The sequence below is a fragment of the Pongo pygmaeus genome, chromosome 11 (genome assembly GCF_028885625.2).
Source record: "Pongo pygmaeus isolate AG05252 chromosome 11, NHGRI_mPonPyg2-v2.0_pri, whole genome shotgun sequence".
Lineage (NCBI taxonomy): Eukaryota > Metazoa > Chordata > Mammalia > Primates > Hominidae > Pongo > Pongo pygmaeus.
The window spans coordinates 102,372,791-102,390,482 of NC_072384.2; the positions used below are offsets into that span (position 1 = coordinate 102,372,791).

At 45.4% G+C, this 17,692-nt stretch overlaps 1 protein-coding gene and 1 non-coding gene across 3 annotated transcripts in view; both read left to right on the forward strand.

Annotated features, from left to right (window-relative positions):
* Positions 1 to 17,692, forward strand: part of KIAA2012 (KIAA2012 ortholog) — a 134,919-nt gene that overhangs the window by 10,246 nt on the left and 106,981 nt on the right. For both annotated transcript variants that reach the window (XM_054479139.2, XM_054479141.2), the window contains exons 3-5: positions 8,933 to 9,092; positions 11,492 to 11,647; positions 15,892 to 16,034. In XM_054479139.2, the coding sequence (XP_054335114.1) occupies positions 8,933 to 9,092; positions 11,492 to 11,647; positions 15,892 to 16,034 (459 nt within the window). The remainder of the gene's footprint in view (positions 1 to 8,932; positions 9,093 to 11,491; positions 11,648 to 15,891; positions 16,035 to 17,692) is intronic.
* LOC129032283 (small nucleolar RNA U13) lies at positions 73 to 176 on the forward strand. Its single transcript, XR_008501296.1, has one exon. It is a non-coding gene; the product is annotated as a small nucleolar RNA U13 (small nucleolar RNA).

The window sequence follows — 17,692 nt, forward strand, 5'->3', positions numbered from 1 at the left end:
TACCAAAGTGCTGGGATTACAGGCATGAGCCACCGTGCCTGGCCTTAAACACTTTTATTTGATAATAACCAGATCCTTTTGTAGTTCATAAGCATGATGATTGGGGGTTCACATGCATGTGTGAATGCGCCACCCTCTGAACCTTGTTACAATGTCAACACATTACCTGTCTGACCTGAAAAAAAATTTTTTTTATTTTATAATAGCCATTCTAGTGGGTGTCAAGTGGAATCTCATTGTGGTTTTGATTTGCATTTACCTAGTGATAAATGACATTGAGCATCTTTTTATGTGCATATTGGCCATTTGTATATCTTTTCTGAAGAAATATCTATTCAAGTCCTTTGCCCATTTTTTAAGTGGGTTGTTTGGTTTTTTGTCATTGAATTGTAGGAGTTCTTAGATATTCTGAATAATTGGTTCGTGCCTGTAATCCCAACACTCTGGGAGGCTGAGGCAGGAGGATCACTTGAGCCCAAGAGATCAAGGCTACAGTGAGACATGATCACACCACTGCACTCCAGCCTGAGTGACAGACTGAGACCCTGTCTCTGTCTCTCTCTCTCAAAGAGAGGTATTCTGGATATTAATCTCTTACCAGATACAAATTTACAAATATTTTCTCCCACTCCGTGGGTTGCCTGCCTTTTCACTCTGTTTATAGTGTCCTTTGATGCACAAAAGTAGGGAGGCTGAGGCAGAATTGCTTGAACCCGGGAGGCGGAGGTTGCAATGAGCCAAGATCGTGCCACTGTACTCCAGCCTGGGTGACAGGGTGAAATTCTGTCTTTAAAAAAAAAAAAAAGTTTTTAATTTTTATGAAGTCCAACTTATCATTTTTTCTTTTTTGCCTGTTCTTTTGATATCATATTCAAAAACTCATTGCCAAACTCAATGTCATGAAGCTTTTCCCCTATGGTTGTAAACTCTAGGGGAAAACTTTTCTAAGAGTTTTACAGTTTTAGTTCTTATGTTTAGGTTTTTGCTCCATTTTGAATTAACTTTTGTAAATGGTGCACGGTAAGAGTCCAATTTAATTTTTTTTTTTTTTGCATGTAAAGTATGTACTTTTGTCATCCTTATTTGACAGATAAAGAAACTGAGGCAAAGGTGAATAAAATAATTTCCCTAAGGTCACACAGCTAGTGGGTCATCCAGACAGGATTCAAATCCAGGCAGACTGAGCTCTCGTAGGACCTGGAGCCTAATTTTTGCTGCTAGCAATCCTAGTTGTACCTTTACATCTATGACGTATGGCTGGTCAAATCTTTGATGCTGAATGGTTTGGTCAGGGATCAAGCCTTGTTACAACACTGCATTAATGAGAAAATTCAGACCACTTCACGACTTTCTTCTTTATGGCCTGGTATCCAGGAACATATGCTCACCAAAAATATATAGGAGAGAGAGTTATCATTTGCACAGAATCCCAAAAATTAAACCTGCAGAGAAAGGGCTGGCTGAGAGCAGCCGTGTTTGCACGAGGCTGATCAAAGTCAGGCTGGGGATGGAGGATGCTTTCCAGGCACAGCTGCAAGTGGTTTCTCTCCTCTCCCTCCCACCCTGCCCCCACCTCTACTCCAGTTGCACTCACCTGGCAGCCCCAAGGCTGGCTCCAGTCACACATGCACAGGTGCAACAACAATGAGCAGTCACCCTGTTCTAAGGTTTGGCCTTTGCCAGAGAACACTGACTCCAGCAAGACAGACTGAGGGCTAGGAGATGCCAGCTGTGCCCCTCCTAAGAGAAGGACTTCTGGCTGGAGCAGGCAGCTCAGAGCACAGGTGGTCAGCAGTAAAATGCAGATATTATTGGGTTTTTCCATTCAACCGAGCCAACGTCTGAGAAGTCAGGAAATGCCCTGGGCCTAAAACAGTGCCTGACACATAGCAGATGCTCAACAAATTGTTTAATGACATATTGGTTACAAGGATGTGGCCAGGGGGGCGGGAGGGCTGTAACCTCTACCCAACAGGAGTGCACAATCTGGTGAAAGAGGCAGATTTGTGCCCCAGTGACATTTTGATACAAGGCGGTCCATAAGAGGAGCGAGATTATGATTTTCTAATAAAGAAGGCAGAGAGTGTGACTGCTTCTTACTGGGAAAAATCTAAAGCGGCTTCTTGGAGAAGGTAGAATTTGAGCCGAGTCTTATAAAGATAAGCAGGGTGAGACCTTCCAGGCTTAGGTGAGTGGAGGCCTCTAGGGGAGAAGGTGCAGGGGAGGGGAACTCAGGGTCACTAGCCAGGCTCCCTGCTGGAAATATACCTGGGGAACTGGGTGGGGCCAAATTGTGGAGGGCTGTACCTGCCAGTTCTGGGATTTGGGGGTTTCTCTCTTCACGCTTCTGCTGAGTCCTGCACACAAACGCTGGGCCACCCTCTGTGGTATGATGGCAGCTGGCTACCTAGGCCTTTGTTGCCTTCCTGGGGACTCTGGCTCCCTGCCACCCCATATCTGCTGGGCAGGAGCACAAGCCCTACCGTCTCCTTCCATCCTCTGAAAACCTTCAGTGGCCAGCACTAGAGCAGGTGGACAAGACAACCAGTGCAGGGGAAGGGACAGGTACACAGGAGTCCCCTTCACGCCTCTGCATTCAGAGACCTGATATGTATCAGGAAGGCAACTGGCCAGAGCAAGTCCCTCGTTAAAGGAAGCACTCATGGTGGAATGTGGATAACAGGCCACCCCGTGCACACTAATTACTCATTGCAGAAGAAACCCGAAGCTGGGATTGATTGGCAAAGCCGAGGCAGGCCTGAACATTCTGAAACCATCCATAGCCAGCCTCCTGCTGTCATGTTTATTTTCCTGTTCCAGAAACTCCCTCCCTGGCTCCCTTCTGTCTCCTTTTATATTTTAGAGTGACTTTTGAGTGGGTGGTTAGGTCTAGGATAACTTTAGGGAAGAACTAAGGAAATATGCATGAGAAGAGGGTGGGTGCGAGAAAATTAGTTAATTTTTAACATGTTTTCTATTTAGAAATATAATCTATATTACTGAAAAGTTGATTTTATTTTAAAAAAAAAAAAAAAGAGAGAGAGAAGAAAGAACTATTTGTAATCTTATGCCCAGCACCCTAATACTCCCATTATTAGCTTTTTCGTCTATTTTCTTCCAGTCTTTCCATCATGACTATATAGAGGATATGCTTGTATGAGGCTGTAATTATACTATAAATGCTTTCTTATATTTTGTTGTTTTCCACTGAAAATATTCTTCAACAGGTTGGAAGTGAGTAAGTAGATTTCACCCTGACTGGTATCCTCGGTTAACCCTAAGCAGGCCTTGGGCATCCCTCAGTGCTTCAGTTTATCCAATGAGATGGGACATTATTAACTAACTTCACGGGCATAATTTGAGAAGTTATTAAAAGAAACCAGGAAAAAACTTAAAGAGAATGTGGTAGACAGGATGTCCTGCCAAAGATATCTATGTCCTAATCCCTGGGACCTGTGAGGTTATAGGGCAAAGGGAAATCAAAGTTGCAGATGGAATTAAGGTTATCATCAATAGATGGCCTCAAAATGGGGATATTATCTTGGATGATCCGGGTGGGCCCAAGGTAAGCACAAGAGTCCTTAAAAGCAGAAGAAGGAATCAGAAGGAATGATCAGAGAGAGGGCAGCCTGAGGACTCAGCTTAATGTTGCCGGCTTTGAAGATGGAGGAAAGGGCCACAAGCCAAGGAATGAAGGTGGGGTGACCTCTAGAAGCTGGAAAAGACAGGGAAACAGATTCTTCCCTAGAGCCTATAGAAGGAGCTCAGGCCTGTCAGCACCTTGATTTTAGCCAGTGAGACCCATTTTGAACTTCTAACCTCCAGAACAGTATGAGAATAATACATTTATATTGTTTAAACCACTAAATGTATGGTAATTTGTTAACAGCAGCAATAGGAAATGAATACACCAAGATCACCTTCCAAATCCTAAGCAAAAATATATGTAAATACTCTAAATTCCCAGTCTAGGATTCCCTAACTCTTCTTGGCAACTCCCTGCACCATGGTGCAAGCTTCTCAGTAAAGCTTCGGAACCAAGCTGGTGCTTCAGAAATGCCCACTAATGGCCAGGCGCAGTGGCTCACGTCTGTAATCCCAGCACTTTGGGAGGCCGAGGCAGGCGGATCACGAGGTCAGGAATTTGAGACCAGCCTGGCCAACATGGTGAAACCCCATCTCTACTAAAAATATGAAAATTAGCCGGACGTAGTGTTCGGTATCTGTAATCCCAGCTACTCGGGAGGCTGAGGCAGGAGAATCACTTGAAACCAGAAGGCAGATGTTGCAGTGAGCTGAGATCACACCACTGCACTCCAGTCTGGGTGAAAGACCGAAACTCTGTCTCAAAAAAAAAAAAAGAAAGAAAAGAAAAGAAAAAGAAATGTCCACTAATGAGAAACTGCAGGGGTTCCTGTTCTGACTCAAACAGCACATCTTGCCATCCGCACAGGGGCCACAGCATCTTGGAAGAAGCTGGTCCTTACTGCATTCAGAGGAAAGTCAGTCAAAGCAAAGATTCACAGAAAGAAATGAGGTTCCAATTCACCCAGAAAAGGCCTCTCGTCTAATGGCTCCATATTTCAGGGCCCAACACAGTGCCTGGCATATAAAAAGTACCCAACAAATATTTATCGTATGACTGAGTGAAAAAATGGAGTGAGTGAAAGTGCCATTTAGCTTCCACCATCCTCTCTATAATTTTCTTTCATGTCCTCTGGGAAAAGCCTCAAGACCACATGAGACTGAATTTCTAGGCTGTTTTTGCACTTGAAGTACCTGCCACATAAACTTTCCAGACATCAAGGAGCAGGTGATGCTCTATGTTTGAATTCTAAGCATTCATTTAATTCATAAGTCCCCAAGGAGTAAAGCCAATTGAATAGTAAGCCACGTTTTCTTTTATCTTGAACCTTGAACCCATGCACTCTGGCCCTAAATCTAGAGCGCTTTCCCAGGCTTTCTCACAAGCTGTCTCCTTCCAACTCTGCTGCTTGTGCATTTTGGGCTCACTTGATGTGATTTTATTAGTTATCAATCCATCTTAATCATCCCCTTTTTTCCAGTGCTTGTTTCCCACCCCTTCAATCCGTAGCAGCTTTAAATCTGTTGCTCCCATATTGTATCCATGTATCAGAAATACTTTTGGCTGCAAGCAACATATTTCATGATTATCAATGGTTGCAGTTGGGGAATCAGCAAACACTGCTCACTGGTCAAATCCTGCCCACTACTTGTTTGTGTAAATAGAGTTTTATTGGAACACAACCATGACCATTTGTTTACATATTGCCTATGGATGCTTTTGCACTACAAGGACAGGTTGAGTGGTGGCAACAGAGACCATATGGCCTGCAAAGCCTAAAATATTTACTGTCTGGCCCTTTATGAAAAACCTTCCAGGCTGGGCATGGTGACTCACGCCTGTAATCCCAGCACTTTGGGAAGCTGATACAGGTGGATAACTTAAAGTCAGGAGTTCAAGACCAGCCTGGCCAACATGGTGAAACCCTGTCTCTACAAAAAATACAAAAATTAGCCAGGCATTGTGGCACATGCCTGTAAGCCCAGCTACTCTGGAGGCTGAGGCAGGAGAATCATTTGAACCCAGGAGGCAGAGGTTGTAGTGAACCAAGTTAGCACCACTGCACTCCAGCCTGGTTGACAAAGCGAGACTGTCTCAAAAAAAAAAAAAAAAAAAAAAAAGTCTGCTAACCCCTGATTTAGGCAATAAAGAGATTTAATTATCTCAAGTAACACAAAGTGGAGGGGCAGGAGTTTCATGCTTGCCCAGCTGCTCGCTAATGCCATTAAGGACTCAAGCTCTATCTTCCTTCCACCATCCTTTGAATGTTGGTTTTTCTTATTAGGCTTGTTAGCGCATGTTCACAAGATGGTCCCATACTTTCAGAGGTCACATCTGGGTTCAAAGCAGAAGGGGCCAGCAAGCCATCCTTGCACAGCTGTTCCTTCTCTAAAGAAACAAAGACCTTCCAGAGGCTCCCAGTAGTTTCCCCTTAGTTTCATTGGCCAGAGCTAGGTCCCTTGGCCACTCTGAGATGCAACGGAGTCTGGGAAAGCAAGGCCCTCCATGTCTGCACTTTCCTGGATTCAACCAACCAGGGATTGAGAATATTCAGGAAAAAAAATAACAATCCAAACCAAAAAAAAAAGTATAACAACTATTTATACCGCATTTACATTGTATTCAGTATTATAAGTTGCTAGAAACAATGTAAAGTATAGGGAGGATGCATACAGGCTATACTGTACAAATATTACTACCACCGTTTTATAATATATAAGGGACTTGAGCATACACAGATTTTAATATCCACAGAGGTCCTGGAACCAATTCCCCACAGATAACGAGGGATGACTATTTGGGAAAGGGGATCTGCTGACAAAAAATTGGGGCTCTTTTAGCAAAAAGAAGTGAGGGGGAATAAGTGTTGGGCAGTTAGCATAGTCTCCCACCACCTGGACAAGGAAAAGGAGAAAAGACCTAATATTTGTTCACCACCTACTATGTGCTAAGCATTAAGTATTTTACATACCTCAGCTCATATAATCCTTACACTGAGGACACTGAGTAAAATTATTCAGAGAAGAAATTAACATGCCCAAGGATGGGGCAAGATCTCAAGATCAATTCCATCTTCAGGCAAAGCCTCTGCTCAGTCTCCACTGTGTTCTTCTCAGCTCCCTTTAGGAGTACTGAGAGATTAGAAAGTGCTTTCACAAGTGCAGGGTGCGCAGGGAGTGAGAGCATGCACCCTCTCACCTTACCATAAGCTGGCTCAGGGGGACACCCTTTCACTTACATTATTTCATTTACACCAAAAACGAGGTACTATGTCAGTATTGTGGGCTAAATTATATACTGATTAGACAATTGAGAAGTGGTGGGGCTGAGATTGGACTATTTGTTCATTTATTCATTTCCCCACAATATCGAGCCCCTAGTATGTGCCAGGCACTGTGAAACCTGACTCTCGGGTTGATTCCAGAACCCGTGCACTCTCCATTCCCTCTACCACTATATTAGCTCCATTTTAGACACACGTTCAGAAGGTTCCAGAGCTCACGCAAGATCACAAAGTTCCCATGAGGCAGAGCAGGCCTTGAGCCCAGGCGCTCTGGCTGTAAATCCAAGGCTCTTTCCCAAGCTTTCTCACAGGCTGTCTCCTTCCCACTCTTTGGCTTGTGCTTTTTGGACCCACTTGATGTTTCCCTGTGTCCATTGTTCAGCCTCTGCAGGCCCATAAGACTGAAGTGAAAGACTGTTCTGAAGGGTAGAAAGAGATTTGGTGCCTACAAAATGAGTTTCAGGATGCCAGAGCTATTGAGCCACTGAATTAACCACCCCTGGTATTCTCTAGCCTTTGGTCTTTTTGTTACATGAGATAACAAACTTTCTTTCTCATTGTTCAAGCCTGTTGAGTCAGGATTTACTGCATCCTAACACGTATGAAAACTTTGGTCGCTCTAGAATACAGTTCTTACAGTCTGGGACACTCACTGAGGCACCTGCTTCAAAACATCTTTATTTATTGTTTTGACATCAAGCTGGTTCATGGTACTAACTCCTGGTCCGGTACTTTGATGAGATGGTCAGTTATTGAAGAACAAGAGGCTTTGCACTGATGTGGATTTTGAAGCCCTAGATTCAAGCCCAGCTCCACTTCTAACTGGCTCCACACAGTTGCTCTCTATCGTTCCAGGCTATATTGTTGCCTTGGGAGAGTTCCTTAGCCAAAGGGGACTAAGTGGGTTTCATTTCTCATGCCAGTTCTCACTGGAACACTGTGTGGATCACTTTCATGGAGCATCCAAGAATATATGCTGTATGTTTCCATTCATATGAAGTTCAAGAATAGAAGAAAACAGTCCACAGTGTTAGAAATCAGAATAGCAATTACCTGGTGGGTAGGAGGATACCGACTAAAAAGTGGCATGAGGGACTTCCTGGGTGGATGAAAATGTTCTGGATTTTGTTTTCTGTGGTGGTTACAAAGGTATATACAATTGTCAATGTTTATCAAATGAACATCTAAGCTCTGTGCATGTTATATAAATTATGCCTCAGTTTCAAAAATGTTCTTAAGGAGAAAATGGATTCTGAGATCACCTTCAGTTCAGCAGTCAAGAATTCTGTGATTGATTAGGGATGTCTGCCATGGACACTGGGGAGGGTGAGAGATGTCAACACAAATATCACACATTTGCTATTCTTGTGCCTAAGCAATCATCCTCTGAGAGTTTCTACATCACTTAAGTGGTTGTAGTAACTCAGTCCACCTTATAGGATTACAGATGAGGTGAAAGTTCTTTGTATAATGTAAATTCCTAGTCAATTGTAAGATGTTACTATTCATATTTATTCCCCATGATGTCTTGCACAGTGGCACTGACTTTGGCAGATAGGTTCCCAGAAAATTCTTCCCAGCTTAAATGAAATGCATCAGAGCCAGATATTTTCAAAATGCCAGGCTCCCCATGAACATGGACATGATTTGTCTGTTCCATTATTTACATTACAAACATTGAATGCCAATGCAGATTTGTGAGCTGGCTTTCCCATTACAGTACAGAGCCATTTTTGAAGATACTAAAATGATTTCCATAGGCTGAACTAGGTAATGTGTTTTCTTCTGAAGTTTTTATCCTTTCCTAATACTCTATCTCAAGATGGGATCTGGTATATGTCATTTCTCCTCCTGCTTCCAACTGCAAACCTGCAGGGGACTTTCAGAGCTTTGCTCTGAGGGCTCTTGGTTCATGTCTATTAGCCGAGGCATCTGTTTTTGGTGCCTTCTGGCACCTTCTGGGAGTTTCCTGGGTTACTGATGAAGATTGTGCTAACCAGCCTGTATCACTGGGTGGCTCAGGGCTCAGCAGCTGTGCTGTTTCCTGACTGGTGTCCCCACAGGGAGAGCAGGACAGAGCCTGGCAACCATACCTCCACTTCCGAAGCCAGCTGGAGAGCCAGGCCCAACGGCAGATCCAGCCAGGGCATTCAGCCAAGAGATACCTCCGAGGCCTCCTGCGGACTTGGCCCCCAGACGCCATGTATAGGCTCTGGTGCGCAGGTCAGTGGGGAAATGGGAGGGGGGCACACCCCAAACTGCCCCACCTCCCATTCTGGTGTGACAGTGTGTTTTCCATCAAGACCTGAAACACCAGGATTTCAAACCCAATTCTGTGTTAAAGCAAAGTCCCCAGGCTTGGTAGCCCACAAGCCCCTTTCACGGCTCCCGTCCCTTGTCCTCTGACGCATTTGCAGAGGGAAGAACGGCCTGAAGTCCTGCCTTCACTCCCATCCCTTGCCCTCAGCAGTCTCACATGCCACATCCAGGCCAGAACTTTCTTTCCAATGTTCTCCACTCAGAGACCCTCCAGTTCAACCTCCATCTTTTACAAGAAAAAGAAGAAGAAGCCCAGAGAGGCAAAGTAATTTGTCCAAGATCATTCAGTCAAAAGCAGAGCTGGGACCAGAAGTCAGATTCACCCTGCACCCCACAGTTCCACATTCTTCCCAACATTCCTTAGTTCCCCATCTGAGGTGATTCCAGGTCCTCCCAGAAGTGAAATGTTAGGACTCTTCCTCTTAAAGATGGAGGCTCTCCAGCACAATCCATTAGGAGTGCGATGGACACCCTTCTGATGAACAGACCCTAAATGCACTGTGCAAATGCTTGAAAACAAAAATGGGAAGTGGTTGGGGATTAGAGTTGCCAGATTTAGCACATGCATACCCACCCCCGCAACACGCATAAACAGTTACACTTGCAATCTTCAATCTTTGGGATGTACTTCTACTAAAAAAGTATTCATTGTTTATCCAAAATTCAAACTTAACTGGACATCCTGTATTTTATTTGGCAAGCCTATTTGGGATGAGAAGAGTGAGCAGAGAATGTGCCAGTACCCACTCAGCTGTTTGCCATTTCTTCAGCAGCAACAAACAGCCAGGACTAGAGAAAGACTGACTTTCTTTTTTTTTTTTTTTTGAGACGGAGTCTCGCTCTGTCGCCCAGGCTGGAGTGCAGTGGCTCAATCTCGGCTCACTGCAAGCTCCGCCTCCCGGGTTCACGCCATTCTCCTGCCTCAGCCTCCTGAGTAGCTGGGACTACAGGCGCCCGCCACCGCACCCGGCTAATTTTTTGTATTTTTAGTAGAGACGGGGTTTCACCGTGGTCTCGATCTCCTGACCTCGTGATCCACCCGCCTCGGCCTCCCAAAGTGCTGGGATTACAGGCTTGAGCCACCGCGCCCGGCCAAGACTGACTTTCTTCCTGCTTTACAGGTTTACCCTGAGGAAGAAGAGAAAGCAGTTCACTCCCCCAATAAGTGGTGACTTGAAGCAAAATGAAAGTTGTGGGCTCCTCTAGTCGTTGGTTTTACTCTCAGGGCAGTTCCACAGTTATAGGCAGTTCCATTTATTTGAAACTTTTGAGAAAGAGCCACTTAACCAAAGAAGTGTTTCTCATTCAGTGGGGCAGAGGGCAGAGCAGGCCACTCCCCTATAGCCTAGGTCCAACATTCCCCAGAATGAAGACCCCTCTTAACCTCAAAAAAGGTCGAGTCCTCCATGGGAGTCTATGGCTAAAACGTGTGGTTTAAGGAAAGATACACACACACACATGCATTCTCAAGCTCCTTGCCATAATTCCTTGCCAAAGCCCCTCTTGAAGGTGAGGCCCTCAAGCTGGAGGCACAATGGCAAGAATCTGGTGTGAGCCCATCAGTCCTATGGCCCCTACCACCCTCTTCCTGCACGTCTCAGAGCTCCCCACTTTGTGATACTAATGTACATATTCTCTGGGACTTCTTTACACCCCTATGATTAATCCTCCCCACCCTTCAAGCTCACACCTTCTACAAAGTCTTTGCTGAAAACTTCAGTCAATATTGAGCTCCTTGTTTTCTGACCTTATATTACACTGACACTCAGAGCCATACAGAACATAAGACAGCTTTGTGTCTCCAATAGACTACTGAGTGCCTTTTAAAAGGGCCCGAGTCTGGTTCCACTGTATCTACTTCACTGACTAGCCGAGGGGTGGGCCCATAGGGAAGCCCTCAATAAATACTTATAGAATGACTGGATTGAGGAGGCTGCTGATCATGGGGCCTACAGAAGCAAATAGGATACATCCACTACCACTGGATCTCCTCCTGAGGCAGGAGGAGCTTTTTGCCCCAAAGCAGCAGCCGTGCTCCTTCCACCAGGGAGACCCAGTTCTTAGGAATGATGGGGTGGAGGAAGTACACATGTAGCACAGAACCAGAAGCACCCAAGACACTGGATGGACAAGCCTCTGTGGGTTCTATCTGACTTTTTAATCTCCCTCATCTTCTGATTGTCTTCCCTAACGGGCAATGTCCAAAGCCAAGACTAGTGTCAGTGAGGAACCTTGTAGTTACCGCCAAGAACTTGAAGTTGGCTCCCACTATTTCTATCAATATCTCCTGATCTGCTCTTCAGGGTACATCAGGGATTCTGTGCTGCTCCAGGACAGTCAACTTAATGTACCAAAGAAGCTCAGGCCACAAGAAGATCTTTCAGGTGTACCCCCAAAATACCATCTCCTGCCTGTCTTCCCTTCATTTTGGATTCAACAAGGAAAATCTTTTGAACAAGGTACATGTTGATGTACATGTTGATGTTATGACCAGTTCTCAGATATTTGAATTGTTAACACCTTAAAATGGCGTTTCCCAAAACAAGGTCTTGAGATTCTGGGTTGCATAGTCCTCAATCTGTAAAATGAGGGGTTAGTGCGGACCAGCACTGTCCAATAATGCTTTTCACAGTGATGAAATGTCCCATATGGGCTGTCCAATAAAGTGGCCATTAGCCACATGTGGCTATTGAGCACTTGAAATGTAGTAGTCAACAGTGAAACTGAGCTTTTTATTTTATATTAATTAATTTATATCTAAATAACCACATGCAGCTGGTGGCTACTGTGTTTGGCAGTGTAGGTCTAGACTCTAGATTTTAGATGATTTCTTAGATCTGTTGCACTCTTATATTCCTTAATCTTGTGATTTTTGTGGCAATATGATGTGAAATATATGTATAGGATTTAGAGCCAGAAATGTGTATCGAAATGGCTGTTCTCTCATTTACTAGTGTAAGATCTTAAGCAAGTCATTTAACCTCTTTGAGCTTCTGTTTGCTCATCTCTGTAATGGGCACAGTAAGATCTACATCGTGGCTATACAGAAAATTGCGAGCCATCTGTAAACTGTTTAGTACTATGGGGACTGACACTGTCAATCCCAATATTATTCTATGGAACTTGAAGCATTAAAAGAGCCAGAAGTTGCCTTTGGTAAGGGAGATGGGAAAAGACAACTGGGTAGCAGTAATAGGCAAAGACGAGAGCCTTGGCTGGTAGCAGGGTTCTTGAGAAAATAAAAGAGCAAGAGCCCAACATAAGATTTTTGGCCAGGCTCAGTGGCTCATTCTGTAATCTCAACATTTTGGGAGGCCAAGGAGGGAGGATTGCTTGAGGCTAGGAGCTTGAGACCAGCCTGGGCAACATAGTGAGACCCTGTCTCTACAAAAAATTTAAAATTTTAGCTGGGCATGGTGGTACATGCCTGTAGTCCCAGCTACTTGGGAGGCTGAGGCAAGAGGATCACTTGAGCCCAGGAGTTCAAGGCTGTAGTGAGCTATGATGGCACCACTGCACTCCAGCCTGGGTGACAAAGTGAGACCCTCTCTCTGAAATATGTACAATGAAATTTTCCAGAAACAGTGGCAGTGTCTGACCAACCCCCATCTTTGGGGAAATGATCCGGTCAGGATAAGTAGAGAATCTGGTTTATCGAATGAATGGAGAGGAACATGGCAGGTTCTCAGAGCCTGGGGCCATTAAACATTTCAACCAACCACACATCTCACTTGAGTCTTTTTTTCTTTTTCTTTCTTTTATTTTTTTTTTTATTTTTTATTTTTTTTAGAGACAAGGTCTTGCTCCTGCTCTGTCACCCAAGCTGAAGTGCAGCCATGTGATTACGGCTCACTGAAGCCTTGAATTCCTGGGCTCAAGCAATCCTCCCACTTAGCCTCCTAAGTAGCTGGAACTGTAGGAGCACACCACCACTCCCAGCTAATTTTTGTATTTTTTTGTAGAGATGGGGCTTCATCATGTTGCCCAGGCTGGTTTCAAACTCCTGTTCTCAAGTGATCCTGCCACCTTGGCCTCCCAAAGTGCTGTGATTACAGGCATGAGTCACCGCTCTCGGCCTCAGGGCTTTCATTTTATGGCTGGATTAACACTGCACACCTGAGGGATAAAGTGACTTTCCTAATTGACGCCATATACCAAGGAGCTGTCACAATTAGGCAGAGCACAAACAGGAGGTATCAAATAGTGATTAAACATGTGGCCATTAGCACCGATTCCAAGCCATATAGCCACTCTAGGCCTTGGTTTTCTCGTTTATAAAATGGAGATGACCATACCCATCTTTATCTTACAGGGTTGCATGTGGGAATTCAATGAGATAATATATTAATAGAAGCTGGCACATACTATGTGCTCAATAAATGTTCATTATACCTCCTTAGCTTGTGTTTTAAGCATAATTACTAACTGGAATGCCCAATTGCCCATGATCACAGGGGCCAAAAAAAATCTATTTTAAAAGAAGCAAAAATAGTTCAGTGGCTGTAACTTGAACCCTGACTGATGTTTTCATTTGTCTGAACTTTATCTTCCACTGGTTTCCCTCTCTTTGCCTGACACTTTATCTGAAGAAGTAGCAAAAGTCCCAGCTGCAAATCCCAAGTCTCCAATAATGTGATGTTGGCTAAGTCACTTATGCTCCCTGCATCTTCAGTTTGTGCATATGTAAAATGCAAATACTGGGGTCTGCATTCCTTCCCCGTGGGTTGTTTGTGAAAAATAACGGGAGAACAGAGTTACTCCAATGCACATTATCTGGATTATCTGAATCCATGTCTGAGATATAGACAGACTAAGTTTTGTGGTCTCCTTTCAACAACTAAAGCTTCCAATACTTTACTTGCAAACCTGTTTCTATTAAGCACAGATAAATGAATCAGATGATGATGTTTACTAAGAAAAATTCTGTTTCCCCTCGCATTGATTGAGTCACATATTCAAACTCACCTGGGATATTGCCAAAGGGAAAAGTGTCTCTCTGTATCCCCCTACTCACAACGCCGCCCACCCCAACTTAGATACCCAATGTGTAAGACTGTTCAGACTGGGCACAATGGCTCACACCTGTAATCCCAACAATTTGGGAGGCTGAGGCGGGTGAATCACTTGAGGTCAGGAGTTAGAGACCAGTCTGGCCAACATGGTGAAACCCCGTCTCTACTAAAGATACAAAAATTAGCTGGGCGTGGTGGTGCATACCGATAATCCCAACTACTCGGGAGGCTGAGGCAGGAGAATCGCTTGAACCTGGGAGGTAGAGGTTGCAGTGAGCCAAGATCATGCCACTGCACTCCAGCCTGGGCAACAGAGTGAGACTACGTCCCCCACACCTCCCACCCCCCACCCCCCCCCCCACCCAAAAAAAAAAAAAGAGACTACTTAGTGAGTTTCACTTCCTCCACCGTCAGAAATGCATTTGGTTCCAGGTGAATCTGACCAGAAAAGATGGACCTAGTTTAGTGTCTGGTTTAACCCCAAGGGATCATTCTAGAATATCCCCAAGGGTCTTTAGTGCTGCACTCTGTATGGAGTTGAGGTCCTCTTAGGAGCAAGCCTAATGTAGCCCCGGGTCACCTCATATTAATGAGTCCCCAGCCCATCAGATTTCCCTGGGCCACTAAAACCAGAGCAGACCCTCTGAACCTGAACCTGAGCCTGAGCCTGTATTTCTGCCAACAACACTCAGCCTCAGTTCACATCTAGCACGGCCTTCAGGAGCCAGTGGGCAAAGGAAGGAGAGATGGAGAGAGGGAGTAGCCCCACCTGTGGGCAATTGACTCTTGGCCCAGTGACACCAAGGATGGAAATAATGAACGGGAGCAGAGAGGGAAAGTGAGGCTGGCTGGAGGCAGGAGGAGAAGCAGCTCCCAGAAGTCTTGTGATCCATCACACACAGGCCCCCGAAGCCTTCCAGAGCCCCTAGTTGAAAGACAACCCCACATTGTTCCATGGAGCTGCATGCTGGGAATAAAGGTATTGCTAAAGCTTGGCTCCAAACAAGGAAGCTTTGCCAGACTGTTTCAGCAATAAATCTACCTTGAGAAAGTGATGAAAACAGCTGCAGGACCCCTTAAACCATTGATGAAAGATTTGTTAACTATGTTGGAGTCATCTGTTGACTCAGATCCTTCCTAAGGGTTGCAGACAGGATAAGTTCAGAGAGCTAAACAGCAGTCTTACCTCAGTGCATTCGGCAGAGGCTTTTCCACAAGTAAAGAGCCAGGAGACAGCCCGGGAATCCCAAGAGCTTGCTTCAGGCTGAACACCTCCATGACAACAGAGCAGGCTGCAGGTCACGCCACCATAATCACACCACTGTCATCCACTAATCGCTCACAGTTTACAAGGGGCTGTCACATTCATTATCTTATTTGAGCTCCAGATAACTCTACAAGAAAGTGAGGGCAAGAAATCTGTATCCCCATTTTACAGATCGGGAAACTGTGTCCAAGAAATGAAGACTCAACCCTGAGCCTCCTGACTGCTAGTGCAGCTCTGTTTCCACAGACCTGGCTGCCACTTCCGAGGAGGCACTATCAGAAATACAAAATAAGGGAGGAGGGGGAGCAAGGGAGGGCCTTGAGCACTTTTACTCAGAGAAGCAAGAAGGGAGGCAGTTTGGAGGCAGCAAGAACACCACTTCCATTTCCAGGGTGACAAGCTGACCCATTGTTCATCATTGCAGGTCAACAGGGCCTGGATGAAGGGGAAGCTGGAGCTGCTGGACACGTGGACCAGGGCCCTCTAGCCAAGAACCATGGCCGTCAGGGGACTCGCTTGCCACCACGCAGGAAGCAGCCCTGGCAGGAAGATGAAACGCAGTCAGAGGTACCATTTCTTTTTTTTTTTTCCCCCTGAGACGGAGTCTCACTCTGTCGCCCAGGCTGGAGTGCAATGGCACGATTTTGGCTCACTGCAACCTCCGCCTCCTGGGTTCAAGCATTTCTCCTGCCTCAGCCTCCTGAATAGCTGGGACTACACGTAAGCACCACCAGGCCTGGCTAATTTTTTGTATTTTAGTAGAGATGGGGTTTCACCATGTTGCCCAGGCTGGTCTCAAACCCCTGAGCTCAGGCAATCTGCTGGCCTCAGCCTCCCAAAGTGCTAGGATTATAGGCATGAGCCACCGAGCCTAGCCAGAGGTACCACTTCTAATGGGCTCTCTTCTGTCATTGTTCTTGACTACAGAGAGGATTCTCTCTCTCTGCCATTTCTTGAGACTTCCAGAGAAGGGAAGAGTACTTTGACCTTTTTGACCACCATTTCCCCAAAGTGTCACCTATAGAACTCTAGCATTGCAAGATGCTCCATTTAACAAAGTTTTGGCTGGGTGTGGTGGCTCACGCCTGTAATCCCAACACTTTGGGAGACCAAGGCAGGTGGATCACCTGAGGCCAGGAGTTCGAGACCAGCCTGGCCAACATGGTGAAACCCCGTCTCTACTAAAAATACAAAAATTAGCCGGGCATGATGGTGGGCACCTGTAATCCCAGCTACTCGGGAGGCTGAGGCAGGAGAATCTCTTGAACCTGGGAGGAAGAGGTTGTAGTAAGCCAAGATCGCGCCACTGCACTCCAGCCTGAGCAACAGAGTGAAACCCTGCCTCTAAATAAATGCATAAATAAGAGTTTCATAGGCAAATACACTGGGGAAGTGCTGCATGCCTTCTCCTCCTGGAAAGTCACATGTGTAGTTAAATACAGAGAGCTTGGAGAAGTTCTATAACATAGTCACCAGCTTAACTTTGTTAAACTCTGGGTTTTCCAAACTTATGTAACCACAGATTCTCCCCTGACTCTTTGCTCATCTTGGCAGCTGTTAATCTTGTTTGAAAAATAGCTATTGCCTTAGACTCAGAAAAGCCTTGGTTTGGGTCCTGCTTTTTGATAGTTGTGATGAGCCTGTCCAAGAATAGTAACTAACTTTGAGCCTGAATTCACCTCTTCTGTAAAATGGAGCTATTATCATATGTCTAACAAGGTTACTGTGAGAATTAAATGAGTTACAATGTAGAAACACTTTCTGAACTCTAAGGCCGTGTGTGTGTGTGTGTGTGTGTGTGTGTGTGTGTGTGTGTGTGTACAAGATAACAATTGTTCAGAGCAACATAGACAACATCTGCTCCCATCCTGAATAAATTCATTTGACTTACAAGAAGGTCATCTGCCAAGGAGAAGAGGAAAGGGGGAGAAGAGCCACAGAGTGGAAGGGCAGAGGGGAGAAACACTTCTTTTTTGGGGTGGGGGGTGGGGGGGTGGGGGGGGTGGGGGAGGGACACGATCTTGCTCTCTTGCCCAGGCTGGAGTGCAGAGGTGCTACCACAGCTCACTGCAGCCTTGACCTCCTGGGCTCAAGCAATCCTCCTGCCTCAGCCCCCTGAGTAGCTGGGACTACGGGTGCGTGCCACCACGCCTGGCTAATTTTTAAACTTTTTTTGTAGAGATTGGGTCTCACTATGTTGCCCAGGCTGGTCTCAAACTCCTGAG